Genomic DNA, 17,159 nt, shown 5'->3' on the forward strand with positions numbered 1-17,159 from the left:
TTTTTAAAAACTACCCCACTCGTTTTTTTTTTTTTGCGTTTGGCTTTTACTGGTTCATTTTTTCTTTCTACTAAAATATTAAATAATACCTCCCCCCCCCCCCCCCCCCCCCCCTTTTTTTTTAAAAGTAGCATCATGAATAAGGAGGCGGCGGCCGCAGTAGGGTGAAATTAAGGGGTTGGGTCCTGATAGTTCACGGACAGGCAGAGCGTGCTGCGAAGCGCTCATCTCACACTTGGCATTTTAGCATGGCATAGGATTTTATGTTTCTTGAACAACGCCGTCGCCGTCATCCCCGCCCCGCGAGGTTGGAACGATTGCGAAAGCGGGCCAGAGGCCGTCGTCATGGACTATGGATGCATGCATATGTCGTATCTCATTAGCTGGCCTTAGTAGTAGTAGAGAAGGGTCTGTTATTGTACATAGATGCTTTTATCGTTCAAGGAGTACATCTAATGCATCTTGCTCAAATTAATGCATGCTCGTCCCCGAGTTTTGAGATGCTTTGATCAGTTATCATCTTATACCATACGTCAACAGCCTTAAATTTAGTAAAGAGGCAGACGGCAGTAATCATAATTAATCATTTTCATACTAGACAAGGCCAACCTCATGTGTATACCTGTTAGTGATAATGAGTTAGTTACAGAAAGCGATATTAGCTTTACTAACTCGGCAAAAGGAAAACTCGTATTCGGACAAGCCAGGTAACCTAGCGAACTGCTCAAATGAAAAGATAGCGGAAGAGGGGAGTAAAAAGGCGCAAGCAACGGCACTCAGGTAAAATATATATGCCGTGCTTATACCCGAGCCCTTTGCCGTCGCCTATCCGCCCAGAGCCTCAAATTACACCACGTACGAACATACCATCTGCCGGCCTTTCAATGCCAAAGTTCGTGTCTCGAGGCGAAAATCCACGTAAGCCCCTCTCGTAAACGAACTCTTACAAGAACCAGCAGCACCACCACTACGCTACACACAAGTCAAAGAGGGAATAGGGAAACGAATTGGCAGGACTAGAGAAGGGCGGGAGGTTTACGAAAGTCTAGGTACGACGAGTCACATTTATCTCTGCCTAGAGGAGAAACGAAGTACAAGTGATAGTTCGTAGAATCAGTTCCATGATTATTGCCACAGCTATCTCATTCGCCTATTTTACCGATCGAGGTTAAAATGAATACATACCGCGTAGGTACGCAAAGTAAACATCATGAAAGTCTAAGTTGGGTAGGCGAGCCTCCCCAACAACGGAAGCCAAAACAATTAAACGCAAAGAGCTCTCGTATCATTCGTACAATGCAAATCAGCAAATTGATCCCATATTCTCCCTTGCCTCAAATATGTTCGACGACATTTTTAACCTCATCACGAGCATCCAAGTCTCGTTTATCATTGTTGGTGTTCAGGGGCTTCGGGGCCATCCCAAACTTCTTGTTCGCGATGTCGAAGACGGCAAATCCGCTCTTGAGGAACACATCGCCAAAAATGCTTGGCATATCGGTAAAGGAACTGAGGGATTGTAGACCAGCATAGCACAGGTCGTCAGTGGAATGGGCGTACACGAAGTAAGCACCAGGCACCGAGCCGGCAAGTCTGTTTCCCTGTGTATCTCCGAGCTCGTAAACGAAGTCGGGTGGGGTTGTGTTGCAGGGAAGCACCCATCCGTAATCCGTGTACGAGTAGTTGGCACCGGGGACGCTGCCGAAATACGTCTTAACCGCCTCCTCTGGGGCAAAGAATAGAGTAGAGCCAGTGTCAACAATGATATCTCGTGCTTCGCTGAACTCATATTTGACGTCTGAGCCACCAATGGAGAAGCCCGTCTGTTGAACAGCCCAATAACCGTCCGTCGTGTTCACGTCGATGTACTTGATATCCGAAGTATGCAGGCTATCGTCGATGTATCCAAAGTTGAAGGAACCTTCACTGCTGTTGTGACGCAGGTCGACCGTAAACAAAGGTTGACTCAGCACATTGGGTAGAAGATCAAGAAGGGTCTTCTGGGGTGGCAGCATCTGAGCTATGGAAGGCCAGGCTAATCCTATAAGGCCAGACATATTCGCAGACTCGGTAAACATAGTTGACACCGATGTAGCCGATTCAATTGTCATGTTGGGAATCGAGAGATTTCCAAGTATGAGAGTATCCTTATAACAAATACCCTGAGAGGTAGAAAAGTCGCCATAGATGATAGACCAAGTACAGTTCTGGATCTTGTTGGCTGACGATGACTTGCTAGGATCCCAAAGGGTCTGTCCGTCCACTTCAGCATTATCCGTGTCGGTCGAGAAGATCCAGCTACATTACTTGTTAGTATACACCAATTACGTTATCAAGTACAATAAGTCTAGGATGGCAACGTACGTATCAGATGATCCAGTATCTAGATCAAGGTACAGCTGCTGAGGGGGGTCACCGATGCTGACAGGAGTGAGCCAGAGAAGATCACCATCGTGAGCGGCGGCCGGAGCAGAACTTCCTGATGTTGTTGTTAGTTACAACTGTCCAATTCCCTTAGAGGGTCCAACGCTGCTTAACTTACCAGGTTCGTCTGCGACGATCTTGTTGTTGGTGGCGGTTTTGTGGGCATCAACAACCTGTTGCAAACCCTCGGGGACATTAAGGTTGTACTTCTTCAGAGTTCTGAGATAATCGGTAGGGCCGTGACGAGGGACATCAGCATTGTGAGATAGGGGAAGAGAAAGCGTTTTGCCAGTCTTGGGAACAAGGGCCAGGGTCCAAACAGTAGTAGTGAAAAAGGAGAGGCAAAGCGTCACCACCACACGGACACTAGGGAAGTACGCCATTCTGATGAACCTTTTGGTGATCTAATGGTAGAACTTCTTGTGCCGAGGGGAGAGTAAGAAAGAATGGGGAGGGGGGATTTATTAGAAAAGAAGAAGAGAAATTTTATTGAAAGGAGTATCCCAGGAAATAGGAAATGGTGTTTGGGTATGAGCATGTTGTGATATGAACATGTGCAACTACCCTCAAGATTAGGTCCCCTAAAGTAGAGGGTAGGCAACTACATTTCGTCTACTGATCTCATGTATGTGACTTGAACAGTACATATGTACCTTCCAAGTTAAGTGAATCACTGGGACGTGTTACCTAAGTGACGAGATGCTTCACTAAAGCTGCAGGTGGCAGTTGGGTATACCCCTGTGGCAGGCGCGTGCTTTGGGTGATTGCTCCCAGCTACCCCCTAACCTTAAACAACCTCAAACATGAAGACTCCAAAATTTACAGCCGTCGGTGATCTTGCCAAGCCGGATATCCGCAGCTGCCTTTGGATTGAAGGACCGTGGAACCCGTGTAATCTTGCGCAACTGCATTTATATGAATTAAATGTAGACATGTACCTACAGACAAACATCTCCGTGTAACTTCCATGTCTCTTAAACTTCTTAAGCACTTTCAATTACTTACTAGCGTACCAGGTACATGTAGGCAGGCATATACATGTAACCAGCTTATAGCCAGGTCGACTCATGATATCAACATGAACCAGGCTTTAACCTCGAATAGGACCGAACTACATGTACCTACCTAGTTTAACTCTGTATCCCCCTTTCCCACAATGTCCAACTCGTACCTGTCTTTTCCTAATGCGTGCACAAGAAAAAGATCATGTACCACGTATGACGATGACAAACGGCCTACTACAGGAAAAAGGGTGGAGAGTTTTGTACGAACATCAGACACCTATAGAGACACCTATAGATATTGTCTGGGCCGACTACGACTACGACTACGACTACCCATGTTTGGAAGAGACAAACATACCTAGGTGCCTAACATTAGGTGCTTCACTTACACAGTAGTAGAACATGGCCTATACGATTAACCATATGCCTAGACGTAAGGGCGTCCGTACCAAATGTTATTATACAACCTCAATAGGTTCGAAACTGGCAACCGTTTTGTCCAGTTACGTCATATAATTCATCAAGATCTACCTATCACTTCTATAGCTCATCGTGCTTTGTCCTAGGCTCCTCCTTATTCTGTTGTTCCTTGGACAAGCGCTTGATCATCTCCTCGATCTCCTCTGGCGTCGGGCCCTTGCCGCCTTCTCCGAACTTGATGTAGTTTTCCCCGTCCTTGGACTCTACCGTCGGCTTCGAGCCGTCGCTACCCGTCTTAGTAGATCCCTTCTTAGCTTTACTCTTGCTCGGCTTCTTCGAGCTGCTCTTCTTCTTGCTCTTTTCGAAACTTTTGACGCTCTTCATTGCTAAGTCCATGCCAGCCTTCTCCAGCTTTTTGGTCTTCTCTATGAGGTCCTTGGCCAACAGTACTGGGTCCGCTGCCTCGGGGAGCCTTTCCTGTTCGGCAATTTTCTCCTCTAGCCAATCGATGACAGACTTTGAAAGATCCGTGATCTCCTTGAGGTCATCGAAAGTGTAAACGGGTGGTGCCGGCCCGCGGTCCTCTGCAGCGGCTGTAGCTGTTGTCGAAGTTGTAGTTTCTTCATCCTCAAGACCGTCAAACTCGCCAGCATCTTTAGACGGGGCCGAAGTGACGGTAGAAGTTGTTTCACTTGTCGAAGTAGTGCTAGAACTGAGAGAGGATATGTATGCATCCGCCTCGGCAATCTTCTCCTTGATTGTATCAATGAAAGTGGTCGTCTGGTCAAGTGTACTTCGTAGGCTCTTAACTAGCTCTGGTCTCTTTTGCGCTTCCTCAATCCTCTTCTCTATGGGAGAAACGATATCTTTTAGACTCTTGAGTTTGGCCTTGAACGCCTCGCGAGGTGCGTCAGCCCCATCATCGTAGAGCCATTCACTAGCTTCACTAGCCTTCCTTTCCAGCTCAGCTCGCTCTTCTGGGGTCGATGCAGCTACGAAGGATTCACTCTCTAGTAAATCCCTGACCCTGTAGGTGAAGCCTTCAAGCTGGTTTAGTGCTTCTTCCCTCAATCGTCGAGATTTATCGGAAGCCTCAAAAGCCTTGATGCGATCCTTTGACTTGGCAAGGTCTGCTTTTGATAGACCTGGAATGCCCGCCTTCTTTATGGTGTAGTCAATCGGAACCACAATGAGTTGCTTCTTCTTTGGCACCGGGCTGCCCTCTGCAGATTCAGCGGACGTCGACTCAGTTGCAGTTGTCGAAGTAGAGCTAGATTCCACAGAAGAGGTCGTAGCCGTATTAGTGGACTTGGTGGTTGAGGCACCCTCGGAAGCTTCTTCGCCCTCTTTTAGAGGTTGCTGGTCCTTGTTTTTACCGAATCCAAAGAGGTTCTTCACGCCTTCAATGACCGAACCTTCCTTTTCCTGTACCTCAGCCTCACACTCAACGGCAGCCTTGTCAACTTCTACTTCGCCATTTTCAGTGCTGAGTCGTAACTTGACCTTGAAATGAATATCGGAGTTAGCGCAACCCTTCTCGACGAGAGATGCAACAGACGCCGTCAGGTTTTTCGTAGTCAAGACTTTTGTCTCTCGGTCTACCGCGGTGCCGTCGGCTGAGGGTACCTGTTGATAGAAACGGACCGAGAAATCCTCATGGTTTGTGAAAGTGACTTCCTTCGGGGCAGCACCGAGGAGAGATCTCTCGGTCCAGAGTCGCTGCTGCTGGGGTTTGTTCTGGGGGTTCGTCCATTTCATCCCCGCTGGGAAGTAGGAGCTGTCAGAGATCCTGATCTCCCTGACTCGGAAGCTAGGGCTAAGTTCTGCAGCTCGGAAAGCTGCGCCAAATACTGCTGCTTCGTCTGAGTTGACATTGCCACGGAGCTTTTCACCGCTAGCAATCTTTTCAAGCTGCTTCTGGACGAAAGGCGTCCGCGAGGAACCGCCGTGAAGAATGATAGAGTCAAGTTGGTTAATGTCAAGCTCGGCTACCTCTAGGGCCTTTTGGACGGTGGCGCCAACTCTCTCGGCATGCGCTTCAGCCAACTTCTCAAAGTCTGCTCGAGTAATCTTATATCTGAAGTCGATATCATCATAAAGGCCCTCGAAACTAGTGGCAGTGTCGACATTGGCGCTGAGGACATGTCTTAATCTTTCGGCATCTTTCAGAAGTTTCGCCATAGCTCGTCCGTGACCCCGAACGCTCTCTGCCGTCACAGAGGCCTTCTTAGCAGCGGGTGTCTCAACAAACTTAGAGATCATGTCGTCCACGATCAAGTAGTTGAGAGCGTCACCGCCTAGAGTCCTATCCCAACCGGCTCCGACGACCTGTACTTCCTGGACCGTCTTGTTGAATTTGCCGATATCCTTGACAGTTCGGCCTTGGAACTTCATGACCGTTGCCTTGGTAGACCCAGCGCCCATGTCAAAGACCATGTGATACTCTGGCTTAGCTCCCTCGCTAACAGTAGGGAATGTTCGGCTCGTAGCGTAGTTTAACCCGACAGCAAGACCGTCACTAATAAGGGATAAAACCTTGAGACCAACGAGCTCGGCAGCCAATTCCACAGCGCGTTTCTCTTCGACAGTATAGAATGGCGGGACCGTAATAACCACAGATCGAACGTTGTCGTCAGAACCAGCCATTGCTTCGGCGTTGCGCTGTATGTTCTGAAGCTCCATTGCTAACAATTCTTCTACCATCCATGCCTCTTCCTTGGCAGTAGCCTGGCTCTTGAACGCGACTGTACCGCGGGTCTTGTGCGCCTCTAATTGTAGGCTAGGGTGCCTTGCACTGTACTCCTTCACGATCGGGTGGTCCGTGGGAAGGCCAAGGAGGGTCTTGAGGTTAGGGTAGACATCGCCAGGGAACCGAGCTGCAAGAGCCATGGCATCGGAGCCATATGCCCTCTCGGGATACGAGCCACTCTTGGGGGCATTTTGCGAGGGCTTGAATGCGACTGCAGAGGTTTCTTTTCTTCGCGAGTCTTTAGTTAGGACGATTTCGAGGGGGATACCAGGCTTGACGAGGGTGGCTTTTATGTATTCGGTACCGAGATCTATACCGAGAACAGCAGATATAGCAAGGACATTCGTAGAGAAAAATAAAACTACACAAAGTAGTATTGATCGAGGGGAGAATGTTTGTGCCATGTTGGGCGGGATGAGGAGGGGTGATTGGCGAGAAGCTCGCCGCAGAAAGATTTTGAGACCAGCTACAAGAAAAGTTGTGGGAGCGATCAAACAAAGTTGATGCTTTTTTTAAGAGGGAGAAATTTGAATGCAACTTTATTTGTGAGGCTCCAGCCTGGTGACCTTGTTATAAATGGTTTCTTTTATTCTATTATGTAGAATCTGGCCTTAACTAAACGGAAAACCAAGCTATTCCAAGACAGCTTTCTGACCTCACCGCGCGAGCTTGGCCAAAAAGTACGTATTATTTTCCTACAAAGAGGACAACTTGTTGAAACTGCACGTGGCTGACACCTTTCATAGAAGCCACCGATAGTGATCTGATTGGCTCGATAGCGAAATATGGAACTAAAATGCTACGAATGTGGAAATTCTTAGAAGAACCCCACTCTGAGAAACTCTGAGAACTCTGAGAACTCTAAGAAAGAACAGCTATGTAGGCACTTGTGGCTGGCGCATTTGTACGTATGAGGTAATCTCTAAGGTTTCCCCGCGCATCAAGAAGTATGGGGTACATCTTGGCCTTTACGTCAATTTAATATTACCTTAAACTCTAAGTTCCAACAGCCTTCGTCCCGTCCAATAACCGTCCAATAACCATGCCTAGAGTCGATAATGAGATCAATGGTCGTCTCGCCCTCATAACGGGTGCTTCTGGAGGGTATGCCAACACCATATATTCATATGCAAAAGTAGAGAATTTGCCTGTACAGCGTTGACGAATCATAGCATCGGCTCTGCATGTGCTCGGGACCTATGGGCTCATGGGGCCTCCCTTGCCCTGACATGTTTCCACAATAGACAGCCAGTAGACGACTTAGCTGAGGAGCTTCGCAAGTCGGCTGGCAGCGAGAGCCGCAAGGTCACCGTCCATCGTGTCGATACCGGCTCGGCCGAAGAGATCGAGCGGCTCTTTCGTGAAATTAAGGAACAACACGGCCAAGACGGTCCAGATATACTAGTTTCCAACGCAGGCTACGGGAGGCGACTCAACGGTATCCTGGATGTGAGCTTGGAAGAATTCGATTATACTATCAACGTGAACTTGCGGGCTTCTTTTATTCTGTCCAAGTTGAGCATTCCCCATATGGAGGCTCAGGAGTGGGGTCGGATTATTTTCATCTCTTCGATAGCTGCACTAGGAGGTGGCATCAACGCTTGCCATTATGCAGCTTCCAAAGCGGGTTTGACAGGTCTGATGAAGAATCTGGCAATGAAGCACGCAAAGGTAGGAATTACTGTTAACGATGTAGCTCCGGCTATGATTGGGGAAACGGGAATGGTGCCCGACGAGAAGTCTGCCGAGGGCACGCCGGGTGACGTCAAGAATATCCCGGTGGGACGGCTAGGAAAGCCTCAAGAATGCGCCAATATTGTTACTATGATATGCAGGACGGGATACTTAACGGGTCAGAGCATATTGCTAAGTGGTGGTCTTAAATAGTGATAAAGTGATATATTAACTCGGAGCTACCGTTTCAAGTCTGCTTGTTCGAGCTAAAATGCATTTAAGGTAACACAACACTAATAAAAGTGACCAGTTATTCCTTCTGTTCTCATCTTACTCATTCTTCAAAGTTCAGGATGCTTAAAAATTCAATTCTTGAATGCTATTTTTCTATTAAAAATTTAGGTACCTATTAAGAAGACTCCATCTAAGACCGGTACCTCTTGTCGGCAAGCGTCGGCAAAAGTATCCGCAGTTCACGTGGCGCGCCGAGACGACGGGGTGGCAAAATCCAACGCCGGATGGAACTGTCGGCTCCGTGGCGACCTGTGTAACCCCCGCTCCTTCAGCTTTGGTTCTCGATGACTCAACTTATTGAACCTTGACCTCGACGATCTCGTTTCAGTTTCGTACACCCCATTCCCATTATTCTGGGCCCCTTCGAATTCCGTGACTTTCTCATTAGTCACAGCCTTACTTTTACCCCCTTAGTTTATCCCTACTTACTTACATAGGCATCCTGTCGTGGCCATCATCACAGCACATACACCGTCCATTTGTCTATCAACCACAGTTACTAAAGTGATCATCTACTTCTTCTACTTGGAGCAAATATAGAAGAAAACTAGGTTTTCACCTTCTATTCTCGGGTTATCAAACAAACAAAACCAACTTACCCGGAGAACACAAAAAGGAAAACCGCAAAGAAACTAATAAGAGTGATCGTCAACCCCGGGCCTAAGCCAAGTCCCCACGGAGCAAACTCCGCCGCCACTAATCCACCAACCCGAACTGGAAAGATAAACCCCCAATCCCAAAATGGGCACACCATTCATCTCGCACCTCGAGCCCACGCGGCTGGACGGGTACGACCGCACGCGGCCTCACGACCAGCAACCGGGACACGTGCCCAAGACGTTCAGCGACGCGATGGAGGTGCGCGAGGCGGTCTTCGTGCGCGAGCAGGGCGTCCCGCTGGCCAACGAGCACGACCCGGATGACGCGCGCTCCTGCCACTGGGTCATGTACGCCAGCGTGAACTTCACCACCGAGCCCGAGGAGCGCGACCCGCACTCCGGCGAAGTCACCAAGCCCCGCAAGTCCGAGACCCGCAGCCTACCTATCGGAACCCTGCGCATTGTGCCGTTTCCGCACCCGCCGCACCCCCAGCCGGGTGGAAGGTACGTGAATAATGTGCTGCTGCTGGATGATGAGAGTGATGGCGAGAAGAAGGGTGATGGCACTACTACTTCTTCCGGAACTGCAAGGCCTCGAGCCAGAACCCTGACGTCTGTGGACGAGGAGCGCCAAGCCTCTGCTTTACCTTTTGGTGCAGATCGGCCTACAACATATCACGATGGAAAGGAGCCGTACGTCAAACTAGGCCGCATGGCAGTGATTCCCGAGTTTCGCGGCCACCACATCGCGGGCCAGTTGTGGCGAGCAGCCAAGAAGTGGCTCGAGGACAACCCGACCTTCTTCAACCCTAGCGTCACGGAACTAGGTATGGATCAGCTCAAGGTTGGCGTGGCTGGCGATATTCCCAAGTGGAACGGCCTGGTGTGCTGTCACGCCCAGGAGAGTGTGATTAAACTCTACGAGAGGTGGGGTTTCAAAGTCGACGAGGGCATGGGTAAATGGTACGAGGAGGGTATTCCGCACGTAGGAATGTTTTTGCGACTGCATATCAAGGAGGGAAACCCGAGAGTATAGTGCTACAAGCAGGCTTAAAGGGATATCAGAATTGCTCGAGCCTTGATATTAGGAGTACGAGGGTGGTAGTATAAGCGCTACTTCATCGGTTGGCGTTGCGTTGCGTTGCTGTTCTTACAAAGATACCAAGTCAGTTATGACTAATTTCGTTTACGGATGCCATTGCATTTGCGAGAGCTATATCAGTAGAGCAAAATAAATGCTATAACACCAGTATCGTTTCGGGAATTACTTGATTTCAGTTCATGATTTGCCCACACGGGCAGAGCCTTTATTGAAGAGGCCTATGTGACTAGTATGCCATAGAACCGCATCCCGCCTGAGCCAGAAACGCACAAATGCAGAGTGTAAAATGCCCAGATCGTCCACGCCGAAGAAAACCCAGAAACTGCACCCCTTTTATCGGTTGCTCTTGGCGACACGCTCCAGCTCATCCTTCTTCTTGATGGCGTACGAGTTGCTGCTTCCCTTGGCAGCGTTGATCAGCTCTTCAGCCAGGCACTCGGCAATCGACTTGACGTTGCGGAAAGAGGCCTCTCGGGCACCGGTGGTGAGCAGGGCAATAGCCTGGTTGACTCGTCGGAGAGGGGACACATCGACAGCCTGTCGTCGGACGGTACCAGCGGAACCGATACGGGTGCTGTCTTCTCGGGGGCCGCAGTTGACAATGGCGTCAACAGCGATCTGGATGGGGTTCTGGTCGGTCATGAGGTGAATCTATGCGATATTAGTCTTTTACTACGCTGGAAAAAAAAAATCGGCTCCTAGTTCCTTACGATCTCGAAAGAGTGGGCAACGATTCGGACAGCCTTGAGCTTCTTGCCGTTGTTGCGGCCGTGCATCATGAGCGAGTTAGTCAATCGCTCGATGATAGGGCAGTTGGCCTTGCGGAATCGCTTGGCGGCATAACGACCAGCGGAGTGAGGAATGTAGACGGGGGATCGGATCTGGATGTAATCGCTATCGAGATTGTACTGTTAGTGTGCTGTCCTCAACTTTTCCGTTACAGTTCTCCATGCGTTTTCTTCGAGAATCAAGGCTAGATGTCGCGTCGCCCAAACCCAGACTTTCAGGTCGAATCGAGACGTAGAGGATCGAGCAGTGAACTTACGTCAAAGAGATGTCGCGGATCTCAACATCCTCGTAGCTCCCTGTTTAAAGAGTCAGTCGCAATGCTCCAAGGGTCGAATAAAAAGAAAGTCGTAGGCGATAAGAGAAAACGTACATCGGTTGAACAGCTTGATGCTGCCAATCTCGGAGACGACGTCCTTGGGAAGGACCTGGTAGTTGGTGGATTCGACCTCGACCTCGCCGTTGTCAGACATCTTGATTGTTCTGGCGTTCTGGCTGGGAGTTTGGTGTTGTTAGAAGGTCGAACGTTGGTGGTGGGGAGGATCGCGAAATTCCACTGTTGAAGGTTCGAGATAGAAATTTTGGCCGGGTACATCCGATTGAAATTCGTGGGTAGAATTGGTGCGCTAGGGCTCAGTGGTTAGTGCGAGAAGGCCAATCAGGCGCGTCGGTTTGTTACAGGCGGTGGCAGTTGGCAGCAGAAAATATTAAAAATTTCACGTGATAGGTACTTAGGTGCCCTGAATTAACATTTAGCACCACAGCCATGCATGCATGACTAGTACATGTACCTAGGTACTGCTATTCCGAAAAAGGAGGCATATCTAAGTTGACTTTTTAGACTGTTCTTCATCAAACTCCAGTTGCACCTTATTAACCTAGAACATAGAACACATTTGAGTGTCTAAGTAGAGAGAAGGAAATGTTATACGAAAACATAAGTCATGGCATTTATCTATCCTCAACCACTTAAATGCTCACAAATACTAACTGATTATCAAAATGTCAACTCCATCCACATATAAACTCACTCTCCTTTACAAAGCATCTACTGAAACGCCTTTCCCTTCCCAGGTTCATCAATACCCAGTCCAATCTTTCCTACAGCATTCCCGGCCTCAAGCCTCCTGTGCGCCTGCCTGATGCCCTCAGCCGTGGCCCTCAAGCGCTCATTCAAATGGCACTTGATCACGCCCTGATCTAGCAGCGTAGCTAGCTCCTCATACCAATCATGGTGCTTCTCCTGCTTGTCATTGTAGTAATAATGGTACGGCCCAGTCCCAACCCAGCACCAGACAAAAGTCAGCGACTTACTCATCATCTGCGATCCGTACATGTCGAAGTTGGCCTGCACGATGCTGCCCACCTTGCCGAAGGGCGCCAGGATGTCCGCGATCGGGAACAGGTACTGCTCCGTGCGGGCCGTGATGTACGCGTACTTTAGGGGGATGTCGGCGGGAAGGTTTAGGTCCTTGATCTGCTGCACGATATCTCCGCGGTGGTTGACCACGTGCGTGGCGCCCATCTTCTTGGAGAACTCGATGGTCTCAGGTCGCGAGGCCGTGGTGATGACGATAGGCAGTTTCAAGATGTGCCGCGCGACTTGGGATGTGATCGATCCCATGCCGCCGCCGCCGTTGATGATGAGGATTCCGGCTTTCTCGCCCACCTTGATCTCTAGTCGGTCAATGAGCGACTCGTATGCAGTGGCGAAAGTTAATGGCATTGCTGCGGCCTGGACAAAATCGAGAGACTTTGGCTTGTGACCGGCGTGTCGCTCATCCACGATCAGCTGCTCGGCATAGGAGCCTTGGAAGACAGGGTTTCCGAGGTAGTAGACCTCCTCGCCGGGCTTGAAGTACTTTACATCTGGGCCCGTCTCAAGGACGATCCCGGCACCGTCGTAGCCAGGGATATGGAAGTGAGGTGAGTCTTGTGTTAGTGGCTTGACTCGCTCGTAATAGTCAGGGGCATCGTCGTAAGTGCCAGCGCGGACCTTCTTGTCGATAGGGTTGACGGAGATGGCTTTCACCTGAACGATCATTTGACGGCCAGTTGGCTTCGATGGCTTGGGGACTTCTCTTGAGTGTAAGTTCTCAACGGGGCCGTACTCTGTTACGCCAACCGCGTGCATAGTTGAGGAAGCCATTGAGTAAGGAGAAAGGGGATATTGGTATATTCAAGATTTTAGGGTGTGATATTGGTGTAATCGGATAGCTGGTGACTAGATACTATGTCTTGACTAGTGATACAGTTCGAGGATATAAAGCTATACCTAGTTCCCAAGTTCATCCTCGTATATTTATACATAATCCTTAACACCCTCAGAGTTCCTATACTGACGCGCTGATTGAGTCATCCTAACGTTCCCACCACGTCGTTGCCGAAGGGCGAATGAAAACCGACACAGGATCTACGATGCTTACTGAGGTACGCGATGATCGCGAAGAAGTTGCTATGCGTGCGTCTTCATCGCGCATTAACATTCTTTACAAATCCAGATCGTAGCTCAAGGGGGAAAATGCCCGATGAGATAATTGGACGAATCACGAGTAGGCCGATATACCGACACGGGGCCGATTGACCTGGATGGGGTTACCGGAGTTTAAATGAAGTATGAAGTATCATTGGAATAACCACGAACTTCCAACAGCATATCCAGAGCACCGCGAGGGTAAAATATAGCTAACGTAACCTCGGTTGTGACGTTATGCTGCGTTGGAGAGGTTAATGGAGGTTGATGTCACAGCAATCGTCTAATTCCTGTTGGACTTTAAACTTTTATTTCCAAGCTAGTAGCCACACTGTGGCTGGCTACCATGGTACCTCTTCCAATTGATGTTAGGTCGGCCAGGTACGTAATAAAGTTGAACCGCGTAAGCTCCGGCCAACCATAACTGTCCAATTCCCAATTCCCAATTTGCGAATTCCCAATTTGCGGAGCCTCGAGCTTCCGGCGGGAAGAGTCGAGTTAGAACAATTATACGAGTTATACGAGCCAACTTCGCACAAGGCCACATTGCGTTACCTGCTCCTATGGATGTATTATCCCCTTTTCTAATGTAAAACAGTGTTTGTAATAACTACCTACTACTACCTTCTCCTGAACTTCTTTGAGTACCTGCAAAAAATATAGACGTGAAGAAGAGCTATTGCTGCTCAAAGCTATCTCGCCATGGCTGAGATCCGTCAGCGCAAGGGCAAAGGCCCCGCGAGGGACGATGTTCGAACTGCTATCGTCGAGGAGCTCGATACCTCGGAGTCGGACACGCCCGCGCCCGCGCCCAAGCAGCCCAAGCCCAAGCGTAAAACGAAGGAGCTCGTCGACGACGACGAAGAGTATAGCCCGTGGCTGGACGTCCTGCGCGTGCTCTCGTTCCTATTCGTCGCGTCCTGCGGCCTTAGCTACCTCGTCTCGGGCGGCGAGTCTTTCTTCTGGAGCATGCGGGCGCCACCCAAGTACATGCAGCTGGACTGGTGGAAGAGCCAATTGGTACGACGTCTAAGCTTTCCAATTCAGTCTACCTTAGCTACCTAGCTACCTAGCTACCTGTCTTTACCATTCTAACATCTTGCTCGTCCAACAGCGCGGTCCCATATACCTAACCCCCGCCGAGCTCGCCCAATACGACGGCACCGACGAGTCTAAGCCCATCTACCTCGCCATCAACGGCAGCATCTTCGACGTATCAAGCAACCGGCGGACTTACGGTCCGGGCGGCTCGTACCGATTCTTCGCGGGCGCCGACTCAGCGCGGTCCTACGTAACGGGGTGTTTCGCCGAGGACCGGACGCCCGATATGCGGGGAGTCGAAGACATGTTCCTACCGCTAGACGACCCGGCCGTAGACTCGCACTTTGCGCCGGCAGAGCTCGCCGCGCTCAAGAAGAAGGAGCTCGAGGAGGCGAGGCAGAAAGTCCACGAGGGGTTGCTGCATTGGGTCCGTTTCTTCGAGAATAGCCCTAAGTACCCTAAGGTCGGCTACGTTAAGAAGGACAAGAGCTGGTTAGATAAGGAGCCGAGGAAGAAGTTGTGCGATGCGGCGGCGAAGGGTAGGAAGCCGAGGAAGATCCCTGGCTCTGAAGATTAATAAGGTTTTATTTCAAATATGTATTTTAATAGCGGGAAAGCGACGTGTAAAAACCTAGGAAAAGGAACTGAATAAAATTGGTTGGGACGGATCGATCACATGTTGGACCTTTAGCTCATTGAGTGTTAACTCGAGAACATAATAAAGGCTAAGGTGATATCGGCAAGTAACGTTCTACTATTACGAGCGCTAATAATACTTCTAGACACCTACTAAATGAAATTTCATATATTCACTCTTGAAGACCATGAAGACAGTTTGTTTTTCTCTTTGGGATTAATGGGTATATTATTCAAAAATCAGGGCATTTCATCTAACTGCACAATAATGCGAACCGAACCGCCTGCCCCTAGGACGAAGAATCCAAGATATACATGTAAAGGGTTGTCTATCCGCAACGGCGTGATTGCCCATCCAATGGGTTCGACGCCTGTTTGGCCCCCTCGCGATATTATGGCCTAGAGTCTGCGCGGGCGCCGCACGACTCATCGCCTCCCGCCATTAAACCATAGCTATAAGACTATGGACGAGCAAATCTTATTTATATCCTATTATAGGACAGATCATAGCATAAATAGGGCAGCGACCAGACCAAGGAGACCCATTGAGCTGGAGGCACCAACGATGTTTGCGGCAGCGGTCGGGATCGCAGAGGTGCTGGAGGTAGCCGATGCCACAGGAGCCGAGGATTGTGTGGCTGTGGCATCCGCACCAGTTCCAGAGCCTGAACCAGAGCCAGAACCGGATCCGGAGCCAGATCCTGAGCCGGAACCTGAACCAGAGTCCGAACCGCCAGAAGAGGTACCATTGCCCAAGGAACCACCAGTAGGTGTTGAGGGGGCAACATTGGCGGCAGCTCCCTTAGCAATCTCCTTGAAGTTTGACAGGCTTCGTGTGGCATTTGCCGAAGTGCTATTCAGGTTAGCATATATTAATCTCATTCGCTTCGTGAAGTATTATACTCACTTCTCGTTAACTACCATAACCATTCCGTTTTGGCAGTGCTTGCCCTGAGAGCAGTAGAACCACAGGGGTGTCTTGGCTGAGACCTTGACAGTGTATGTGGGGATCATGCCCACGGCCTTGCTGGCAGCCACGGGTTGGTAGCCGGAGAAAATGCCGGTCTGGTTGGTGTGGTCGGAGATGGGTGTGCAGGGGTTGTCGAAGTTGGACTGCACTACACTGTGGTTGCCACCTCGGAACTGGAACTGAATCATATCGCCAACATCCGCCTTGAGGTTTTCCGGGCTGAAAATAAGAGTGCCATTGGGAGAGCCAACCGAAACGACGTGGACCTTCTGCGCAGCAGCGGAACCCAACAGGGTGAGAAGAGCGGCGGTAGTAGAGGTAGAGAAATGCATCTTGGCTGTTTTGATGAATGTTTTTGACTTCGTCTAAATATAAAGAATGTCGTTTAAGAGAGCGTATGTAATAAGCGACTCGCGCTGAGAAGGACTAGCCTTAGAATATTACGTTGATATACGGAAGAAGAGAAAGAAGACGGAAAATGAATATCCCAAAGAGAAACGTAGAGTAGCTGAAATGAATTAGAGAGAAAAGACAAAACCCCGACGTTTACGGGAGTGGCATGAGTTTTAAAGGGCTCTCGAGCATAGACAGCCAAGATGAGAGATCGCCATGCTGGGGGGGCCTCGCCCTCACCCATGCCCTGACATCTAGCGTGGAATCAAGGGTCGTGGAGTGAAGAAACCTATGAAACACGTTTTGGCCATCTACTAGATGACTAGGTACCTAAGGTATGTATGTAGTCTTGGAAATGCGGAATTGCTACCACCTCGACCAGGGTATTCATTTGGTAGGGCCTAGACGGACGTTCGACAGCCGAAATACGTCTTCCAAACCCAGCTGTCACTGGTCATATCGAGATCTGCTTGGCATCAGCAAAGCCTCCCGGCTGGGACTGGATTCCGTAGATGCAACAGTCCTTATCTCGGAGACAAGATGAGGTTTTCTAGCAACACGCGCCAGCTCACTCATACGATACAAAGCGACTAT

The 17,159-nt window shown here is 49.6% G+C and overlaps 8 protein-coding genes across 8 annotated transcripts; 3 read left to right on the top strand and 5 right to left on the bottom strand.

Annotated features, from left to right (window-relative positions):
- Positions 1 to 1,111: 1,111 nt before the first annotated feature.
- Positions 1,112 to 2,874, bottom strand: F4817DRAFT_141720 (secreted aspartic proteinase precursor). The gene is made up of 3 exons (XM_049297864.1): positions 2,543 to 2,874; positions 2,365 to 2,479; positions 1,112 to 2,298 (listed from the first exon to the last, which is right to left on the bottom strand). The coding sequence occupies exons 1-3, from the start codon at positions 2,805 to 2,807 to the stop codon at positions 1,335 to 1,337; spliced, it is 1,344 nt and encodes a 447-aa protein (XP_049158229.1). The 5' UTR covers positions 2,808 to 2,874; the 3' UTR covers positions 1,112 to 1,334.
- Positions 2,875 to 3,766: 892 nt separating this feature from the next.
- Positions 3,767 to 7,393, bottom strand: F4817DRAFT_340262 (stress protein ORP150). Its single transcript, XM_049303617.1, has 2 exons — positions 7,344 to 7,393; positions 3,767 to 7,277 (listed from the first exon to the last, which is right to left on the bottom strand). The coding sequence occupies exon 2, from the start codon at positions 6,999 to 7,001 to the stop codon at positions 3,969 to 3,971; it is 3,033 nt and encodes a 1,010-aa protein (XP_049158230.1). The 5' UTR covers positions 7,002 to 7,277; positions 7,344 to 7,393; the 3' UTR covers positions 3,767 to 3,968.
- Positions 7,394 to 7,444: 51 nt separating this feature from the next.
- On the top strand, positions 7,445 to 8,599 carry F4817DRAFT_340263 (NAD(P)-binding protein). Its single transcript, XM_049303618.1, has 2 exons — positions 7,445 to 7,701; positions 7,770 to 8,599. Exons 1-2 carry the CDS (start codon positions 7,640 to 7,642, stop codon positions 8,482 to 8,484), a joined length of 777 nt encoding a protein of 258 aa, XP_049158231.1. The 5' UTR covers positions 7,445 to 7,639; the 3' UTR covers positions 8,485 to 8,599.
- Positions 8,600 to 8,815: 216 nt separating this feature from the next.
- On the top strand, positions 8,816 to 10,407 carry F4817DRAFT_340265 (uncharacterized protein). The gene has a single exon (XM_049303619.1). It carries the CDS (start codon positions 9,307 to 9,309, stop codon positions 10,198 to 10,200), a length of 894 nt encoding a protein of 297 aa, XP_049158232.1. The 5' UTR covers positions 8,816 to 9,306; the 3' UTR covers positions 10,201 to 10,407.
- Positions 10,408 to 11,643, bottom strand: F4817DRAFT_340267 (40S ribosomal protein S5). Its single transcript, XM_049303620.1, has 4 exons — positions 11,426 to 11,643; positions 11,312 to 11,351; positions 10,977 to 11,160; positions 10,408 to 10,917 (listed from the first exon to the last, which is right to left on the bottom strand). The coding sequence occupies exons 1-4, from the start codon at positions 11,523 to 11,525 to the stop codon at positions 10,600 to 10,602; spliced, it is 642 nt and encodes a 213-aa protein (XP_049158233.1). The 5' UTR covers positions 11,526 to 11,643; the 3' UTR covers positions 10,408 to 10,599.
- A 224-nt stretch (positions 11,644 to 11,867) lies between these two features.
- F4817DRAFT_340268 (GroES-like protein) lies at positions 11,868 to 13,351 on the bottom strand. The gene has a single exon (XM_049303621.1). It carries the CDS (start codon positions 13,199 to 13,201, stop codon positions 12,101 to 12,103), a length of 1,101 nt encoding a protein of 366 aa, XP_049158234.1. The 5' UTR covers positions 13,202 to 13,351; the 3' UTR covers positions 11,868 to 12,100.
- A 431-nt stretch (positions 13,352 to 13,782) lies between these two features.
- F4817DRAFT_340269 (cytochrome b5) lies at positions 13,783 to 15,426 on the top strand. The gene is made up of 2 exons (XM_049303622.1): positions 13,783 to 14,545; positions 14,640 to 15,426. The coding sequence occupies exons 1-2, from the start codon at positions 14,228 to 14,230 to the stop codon at positions 15,141 to 15,143; spliced, it is 822 nt and encodes a 273-aa protein (XP_049158235.1). The 5' UTR covers positions 13,783 to 14,227; the 3' UTR covers positions 15,144 to 15,426.
- Positions 15,427 to 15,655: 229 nt separating this feature from the next.
- On the bottom strand, positions 15,656 to 16,703 carry F4817DRAFT_141781 (uncharacterized protein). The gene is made up of 2 exons (XM_049297865.1): positions 16,110 to 16,703; positions 15,656 to 16,055 (listed from the first exon to the last, which is right to left on the bottom strand). Exons 1-2 carry the CDS (start codon positions 16,502 to 16,504, stop codon positions 15,707 to 15,709), a joined length of 744 nt encoding a protein of 247 aa, XP_049158236.1. The 5' UTR covers positions 16,505 to 16,703; the 3' UTR covers positions 15,656 to 15,706.
- Positions 16,704 to 17,159: the final 456 nt, after the last annotated feature.

Source organism: Daldinia loculata (genome assembly GCF_022478755.1).
Source record: "Daldinia loculata strain CBS 113971 unplaced genomic scaffold F4817scaffold_30, whole genome shotgun sequence".
Classification (NCBI taxonomy): domain Eukaryota; kingdom Fungi; phylum Ascomycota; class Sordariomycetes; order Xylariales; family Hypoxylaceae; genus Daldinia; species Daldinia loculata.

Coding starts and splice junctions, on each gene's coding strand:
- F4817DRAFT_141720 (XM_049297864.1), bottom strand. CDS start 2,807: ATGGCGTACTTCCCTAGTGTCCGTGTGGTGGTGACGCTTTGCCTCTCC. Junction 2,480..2,542: donor GATCGTCGCAGACGAACCTG/GTAAGTTAAGCA, acceptor CAACAACATCAG/GAAGTTCTGCTCCGGCCGCC. Junction 2,299..2,364: donor GATACTGGATCATCTGATAC/GTACGTTGCCAT, acceptor CAAGTAATGTAG/CTGGATCTTCTCGACCGACA.
- F4817DRAFT_340262 (XM_049303617.1), bottom strand. CDS start 7,001: ATGGCACAAACATTCTCCCCTCGATCAATACTACTTTGTGTAGTTTTA.
- F4817DRAFT_340263 (XM_049303618.1), top strand. CDS start 7,640: ATGCCTAGAGTCGATAATGAGATCAATGGTCGTCTCGCCCTCATAACG. Junction 7,702..7,769: donor ATAACGGGTGCTTCTGGAGG/GTATGCCAACAC, acceptor GACGAATCATAG/CATCGGCTCTGCATGTGCTC.
- F4817DRAFT_340265 (XM_049303619.1), top strand. CDS start 9,307: ATGGGCACACCATTCATCTCGCACCTCGAGCCCACGCGGCTGGACGGG.
- F4817DRAFT_340267 (XM_049303620.1), bottom strand. CDS start 11,525: ATGTCTGACAACGGCGAGGTCGAGGTCGAATCCACCAACTACCAGGTC. Junction 11,352..11,425: donor CATCAAGCTGTTCAACCGAT/GTACGTTTTCTC, acceptor CTCTTTAAACAG/GGAGCTACGAGGATGTTGAG. Junction 10,918..10,976: donor TTGCCCACTCTTTCGAGATC/GTAAGGAACTAG, acceptor AATATCGCATAG/ATTCACCTCATGACCGACCA.
- F4817DRAFT_340268 (XM_049303621.1), bottom strand. CDS start 13,201: ATGGCTTCCTCAACTATGCACGCGGTTGGCGTAACAGAGTACGGCCCC.
- F4817DRAFT_340269 (XM_049303622.1), top strand. CDS start 14,228: ATGGCTGAGATCCGTCAGCGCAAGGGCAAAGGCCCCGCGAGGGACGAT. Junction 14,546..14,639: donor ACTGGTGGAAGAGCCAATTG/GTACGACGTCTA, acceptor CTCGTCCAACAG/CGCGGTCCCATATACCTAAC.
- F4817DRAFT_141781 (XM_049297865.1), bottom strand. CDS start 16,504: ATGCATTTCTCTACCTCTACTACCGCCGCTCTTCTCACCCTGTTGGGT. Junction 16,056..16,109: donor GTTATGGTAGTTAACGAGAA/GTGAGTATAATA, acceptor TAACCTGAATAG/CACTTCGGCAAATGCCACAC.